A 6,644-nucleotide genomic window follows, 5' to 3' on the forward strand; every position below is an offset into this window, starting at 1 on the left:
TATATATTTAGAGAGAGGCAGATATTAAAGAAAATCTACAAAATCCACCAGGCCAGACACAGAGGGGTTATTGGAAATGTGGTTTGCTCTCTAGCAGGGGTTTGGGCTTTTCTGTCCCCCCAACCCCATGACCTCAGATACCCAGAACAGGACACAGTCACTACACAGAGACTTTGTTTACTACAAATCAGAAGGATTTATTCCAGCTCTACAACAACATTTTGGAGGAGAGGGCCAGGGTGTGCCAGGGCTTGGATCAAGGGCAGGACCTGGATTGGGGACTTGGCAAGGACTGGGGGGGTAGGGGAGTGGATGGTGGTGATGGTGGTGATGGTGTGGGTAGGAAGGTGGCCGGGGGTTGGTTCCCAAGGCGAGCCCAAGCTCGGGCGCGCCAGGCAGGGGTGAGGCAGGGGCCCAGCTCCTCTTGGGCCTGGGCGATGCGGCGGGCGAAGCGGCTGCGATCCCGGGCGAACTGCTCCCAGGGGCCTCTCCGGGCGGCCTGGGCGGGTCCAGCCCACACAGCCAGGAGATGCACTGTGACCTTCTCAGAGAAGCGCACCTGGGGAGGGATGGACAGATACAGGGTTTCACACGCAAGATTCATAGTGACACAGGGACACACACAGGAAGTGGGGGTGGGGTGGAATTGGCTACAAAATACACTCACTGCAGGCCACAGGTGTGACTCACCCAGGCCCAGGGAGTTTCTGGGCTGCCCCAAGGCACATCTCCCCCTGTACCCACAGGGGCCCAGCCTCTTGCAGAGGATTGCAGGATGGTGACTGTGGCCCCAGGTGAGGGCGAGGCAACCGCCTGTAGCACGCGGGGGACCCAGGAGTCCCGCCCAGTCCCCCCCAACTCCAGAACCTGCTCTCTATGTGCTACTTTCAAGGCAATTCTAGCACCAAACTAAAGAATCTAGGCTCACAGCAGCACCCACCTTTCTGTCCTTTGGGGAAACCTTGGGGTCCTGATCCTGGGGGAGGGTCTCTGACAACCTCAGCCTCCTCTGCAGTCGGAGCGGCAACTTAGGAGTGGCCCAGGGAGCCGGGGGTGTCTGTCCAGGGACATAGATGGCCACGGGGAGGGGTTGAGGCCCAGCTCCAGCCCTGGCCTCAGCCGAGTGCTCTTCCCTTCTCCCCTCTCCAGGTGGCGCTGTCCATGCCCTGGGCAGGGTCCCCTGGAGCTGAAGGGAGGTGGCTGGGCTCCAGTCAGCTTCTCTGTGCTCAGCTGCTCCTGAATCAGCCTCTGTGTCCTGGTTCTCCTCCCACTCATCCTCCTCCTCTGTGTCCTCTCCAGGCCGATAGACCCAGGCCCTCAGGAAGGTGCTGGTGCCCAGGGTGGACGAAGAAGCATCAGCTTCTCCCTGTTCCTCAGCTGATCCTGAATCACTATCCTCATCTTCTTCTTCACCCTCCTCCGCCTCCTCCTCCTCCTCCTCCTCCTCCTCCTCCGTGTCCTCTCCAGGCCGATAGACCCAGGCCCTCAGGAAGGCATCTGTGGTGCAGGTAGAAGGATCCCCAGCTCCTCTCTCGTCCTGAGCCGATCTGGAATCACAGTCCTCCTCTTCGTCCTCCTCCTCTGCACTCTCTCTGGGTTGACCCTCACAGGGCCCGAGCAGAAGCCCCTGGCGGGGAACCAAGGACCGTGGCTTTGGGTCAGCGTCTCCTTTCTTGCCTACTTCTCTGGCCTTCGTGCCCTTCTCAGCCGCCTCTCCTGAGCAGCTCTGCCAGGCCCCGGGGCAGGAGCTGGAGCACGAGGGGGAAAGGGGGGACTCCCTGGCTCCGGTATTTTCTGTCTCTTTGTCCTCCGTGGCTCGCTCCTCTTCCTCCCGGGGGCAACACAGCCAAGTGCTGGGCCTGAGTCCTGGGGCCACTGGGGAAGCAGAGGCAGCGGCAGCTTCTCTGTTGACAGCCTCCGCAGCCTCCTCCTGCTCCTCCCTGGCAGGACCACCCTGGCCGTGTGATGCCAGATAAGCCAACTTGGTCTCTCCCTCCTCTTCAGCAACTTCCCTTTCTTCAGCCTGCTCGTCTCCGGGGCGCTTATCAGGACCTGGCAGGGCCCTTAGCAGCAGGCGGGGGGACAGGGGCGCAGGCTGGCCGTGTGTGAACCCTCCTGGCTGCTGCCTGTCCGCCTCTTCCTTCCCATACCCTGCACCGTGGCCATAGCAAAGTCTCCAGGCTTCGGGAGCAGAACTGCTAGCTTCCAGGCCAAGGCTGGGCCCTGCTGCTGCCTCTCCATCCTCCCCGGGGGCCGTGCTGTCTTCAGCTTTGCCTTCTGGGTTTTGGGGCCGGGGGAAATGGAGCCCTTCAGGAGGAGCCTTGGCTTCACCCTCCACGCCAGCTTCTAGCTCGTCTGCTCCTATTCTGGCTTCCACCAGCCAGGGCTGGGGGGGCCCTGGGCCCCTCAGGAGGCTCCAGGCCCGGCTCAGGAAGCCCATCAGCGGGGACAGCAGGTACAAGGCCTGGGCATCCCGCCAGGGCCTGATGTGATGGGGCACTTGGCCTGGGGCCATCTGTCTAGGCTGGGGAAAAGAGAAAAATAAAGAAATAAAGTTCAGGAGCCATTTTGAGAATGGCATCTGGGGATGACCCTGAGTCATAGCTAGGAAAATAGCAACACAAACAGGAACGTGAGTAACCCTGCCTCAGATTCCTTTGTAATCCCAGCACGCCCACTCCTACCACTACTAGCTTCTCCTCTTAACCCCCAGGAGGGAGCCCCCCAGGTCTCTCCTCCTTTGATCCAAAAAGCCTATGCCCTGGTGGAGCAAGCCTGTAATCCCAGCACTGGGGAGGCTGAGGCAGGAGGATCACTGCACTGTGGGTACAAAGTGAGTTCAAGGCCAGCCTGAATTGCATAGTGAAACCCTGTCTCAAAACAAAACAAACAAACAAACCAAAACCAAAAGTCCACGCCCCTGGCCCTTCTTCCTCAAACCCTAGTTCTAGCCCTAAGAACAAAGGCCTTTTTTACTTGTTTTCCTTGGGGACCAAGTTCTCTCATCTGTGAGAACAGAACAGGTTTCCAAGGCCTTCCTCCCCTGATCAAGGAAAACATTTTGAGGATTCCTTCTCTAGGGACCCAAGAGTCAGGGCTCCCCCACTCCTGCCCTGCCTGAGTCCGGGTCCCCACGCCCTTCTCACCCCTCTGCAGACCCTGGAGTCCAGGCTCCCAGACGCTCCTGCCCCACCTCCAGACCTGGCCCTGAACCCTCCGGACTCGGAACCACAAGTCTCCTCCTCTTTGCGGACCGGGAGTCGGGAGTCTGGCCTCCAGCCCCAGCCCGTCCCCTCTGGGTGCCGACCCGGTCACTCACCGGCGGGGCTGCGCGTCAGCCCGGGGGCAGGAGCGCCGGCTCGGGTTGCCAGAAGCGATCGCAGGTCCGGAGGGCTCGGGAGGCCGGCGCGCTCATCTCGCCTCACAGGTCGCCCTGGAGAGTTTCGGGGATCCCGGCTGCCGCAGTCGTGACGTAGAACCGCTCGGTGCTCTTGGTACTCGGCGTCTCTCAGGTAACTATTCAGAAAGCCGGACCGAATCAGATTAGCAGTGCCGCTGCCGCCCGGCTTTTATAGTCCCGCTCAGCGGACGCGCTGACGTCACGAGGGCGGGGCTTTCGGAACGTCAGGGCGCCTGTGGGTGGGGATGAGAAAATACCCAGACTTCCCGTGGACTTTCCCGGCTTCGGGATGTCATGGTGCCGCTTGGAGCATGACCACTGCCCAAGGCCCCAAGCTTTTACCCTGTGGGGATGGCTAGTGGGCTGTTTATTCGGGGGGGGGGGCGGGGTTCAGGCGTGGTAGCACACGCCTGTAATCCCAGCACTCGGGAGGCTGAAGCAGGATGAACGCTGTGAGTTCGAGGCCAGCCTGGGCTACAAAGTGAGCTCATGGCCAGCCTGAACTGCATAGCGAGACCCTGTCTCAAAAAGATTAAAAACAAAACAAAAAACCCACTTTATTCTGGTCCCAAGCTATCCCACCCCAATTTAATTTTTTTTTTTTTTTTTTTTTTTGGTATTGGGAATTGAACTCAGGACCTTGCACTTGCCAGGGAGGCGCTTATGCCGCTGAGCTATATCCCCAGCCATCCCACCCCAATTTATTTTTATTATTTTTTTTAATTTATTTTTTGCTACTGGGAATCGAACTCCCAACCTCATGCTTTCCAGGCAGGCCCTGCGCCGCTGAGCTATATCCCTGACCCACTCCACCCCAGTTTAAACAGCGGACCCTAGCCTACATTCTCCCATTCGCAGATGAGGAAACTGAGTGTTAAGAATGAAGGTATTTGTTCCAGGGAGTACTGAAGAGTCCGGAGTCTGCCGCAGTCGTGATGTAGAACTGCTCGGTGCTCTTCGTACTCGGGTCTCGCAGGTAACTATTCAGAAAGCCGGACCGAATCAGCTTAGTATCGCCGCTGCCGCCAGGCTTTTATAGTCCCACTCAGCGGACGCGCTGACGTCACGAGGGCGGGGCTTTCGGAGCGTCAGGGTTAGGGTTCTTTTTGCTTTGGGTTTTTTTCCGGTACCTGGAATCGAACTCACGACCTTGCGCTTGCCAGGCAGGCTCTGTGCCGCTGAGCTAAATCCCCAGCCCCTGCTTTGTTTGTTTTGAGAACAGGGTCTCTCTATGTAGTTCTGGCTGATCTTGAAGTCACTATGTGGCCCAGGCCAGCCTTGCACATGCAGTGATTCTCCTACCTCAGCCTCTCAAGTGCTGGGATTACAGGTGTGCGCCCCCACGCTGGGCCAGATTCATTGTTAATGGGAACAAGGATCTGGGAGCACCCCTTCCTCCCTGGGGACTTGGACTGACCTCTGATCCCCAGCCTCATCCAAAGCTATGCTTCCACACCTGGCTCATCGCAGCCCAGAGTCCTGACTCCTAGCTCCCACCTTCTTGGGCACCCACAAGTCTGGAATCCTAACCGCAATTTTTCTAGGCCCCCTGGTGTCTGAGCACTGGTCCTTGGCCTGGCCAGGCCAAGTCTCCTTTATTGTGGGACAGTGGCCCAGGCCCCAACCTCAGTAGCTCCATGGGGAGCTCTGAGATTGGGCTTCTGCTGTATCAGTCAGGATTTTACTGGAGAAACAGATATAACTCAAGATGTACAAATTATAAGAAATTATAAGATTGGCTTACGACGGTCAGCCAGAGAGTGGTATGGGGAAGTGTGCAGAGGGTGTCTGCATGCTGAAGACCGAAGGAAGCAGTCCAGGGTCTGGAGTTCACTGCAGAGTTCCGTGCAAATCCATACCAGGAGGCCGATGAGTCTGCGACGGAAGGCTGAAGGATCCAAGGCAGAAGCCGAAGAGTCTGCACTAGAAGCCAGGAGACGAAGTCCAAGCTGAAGGTGAAGACTGGAGCTCCTCCAAAAGGAATGGAAGTTCCTCTGTCCTTCTTCATTTCCCTTTTATATTATCTAGGTGATGATCTACCCTAGGGTGGCTCCTCTATACCCTAGGGAGTAGAATTGCTGAGCCAACAAGTTTAGTTATGCTTCTAAACTTCTTAAGTTGACATAATCAATCAACCACTACAATCCACCCCTTGTAAACTTGGCAGCCAGACACATTTCTTTAAACCAATCCCCAGATACAAGACATGTATATAATTGCGCCTTACATGTTATATGTGTCCATCGTACAAACGGAAACGCAATAATCCCCTTACCCAAATAGAATGTAAATTTTCTTTGGTTGATGTTTACACTTATAATTTCATAGTTGAACATTATAATACAGGTTTAACAATCCCAAAGAACCAGAATTAAGTTTATCAACGTTATATTACATTAATACAATATAGGGGAGAAATAGTACCATTATAATCCTCTTTTCTGTAGCTGGTCACCGGGCCTTAGCTGGTATTTAGAACTACCTTCTTCCACTATCATTCTGTATTCCCGTGACCTTCAGCAAGCACCTCAGCAGGTCTTGGTTCTTTTCCTGGTGGGGGGACCCATACCTTCATTCCTGAAGGCTCTGGACCACTTGTCATTGGGCCTGTATTAGGTTGTTGTAGTTTTCCATTGACTTTAATAATAGGGCAAGGTAATATTAAGAGGCGCCCTAAGGGATCTCCTGCATTCCACGTGTATTCTTCTGTTCCTCCATTGTGGAGGAGTAGTCTAATTTCCCCCTGATAGTCTGGGTCAATCACTCCTGACAACACTGTGATTTCCTTTTTAACTTGTTTCCTCACAGGCATGAGGAGACCAAAGTGACCAGGGGGAAATCTTAGCTTCCAGTTCAGTGGTACCATTGTTGTGCTTCCTGGTGTAAGCCTTCCCTCTTCTGGAACTACGACTTCTAAGCCAGCAGAACATAAGGTCGTGGGGACGGGAAGCAAAAATTTTGCTAGTGGATCACTAGGGGTACTGGTCCTGCAAACCCCAAGGGGTCCCGGCCTCGGACAGCCCCGAGGGGGCTGGGCCCCAGCCCCTCCCCTGAGCCGTGGGGCAGTGGAGCCAGGGGTCAGGCTGCGGTGGAGAAGCCAGCAGGGGCGGGGACAGCCAGGATTGGGAGGGGAGACAGCGTGGGAGGGTGGCAGAGGAAGGGAAAGACCAGCAGAGAGGAAAGAGAAACGGAACTGGAGGAAGAGAAAGTGAGGAGAAGCGAAAGAGACCGGGAGGAACTAACA

General features: G+C 55.9%; 1 protein-coding gene across 1 annotated transcript; it reads right to left on the reverse strand.

Annotated features, from left to right (window-relative positions):
• Nucleotides 1–176: 176 nt before the first annotated feature.
• Ppp1r15a (protein phosphatase 1, regulatory subunit 15A) lies at nt 177–3,557 on the reverse strand. Its single transcript, XM_005412927.2, has 3 exons — nt 3,320–3,557; nt 941–2,524; nt 177–559 (listed from the first exon to the last, which is right to left on the reverse strand). Exons 2-3 carry the CDS (start codon nt 2,513–2,515, stop codon nt 257–259), a joined length of 1,878 nt encoding a protein of 625 aa, XP_005412984.1. The 5' UTR covers nt 2,516–2,524; nt 3,320–3,557; the 3' UTR covers nt 177–256.
• Between the last annotated feature and the right edge of the window lie 3,087 nt (nt 3,558–6,644).

Source organism: Chinchilla lanigera, unplaced genomic scaffold (assembly GCF_000276665.1).
Source record: "Chinchilla lanigera isolate Chin_1 unplaced genomic scaffold, ChiLan1.0 scaffold00158, whole genome shotgun sequence".
NCBI classification, from domain to species: domain Eukaryota; kingdom Metazoa; phylum Chordata; class Mammalia; order Rodentia; family Chinchillidae; genus Chinchilla; species Chinchilla lanigera.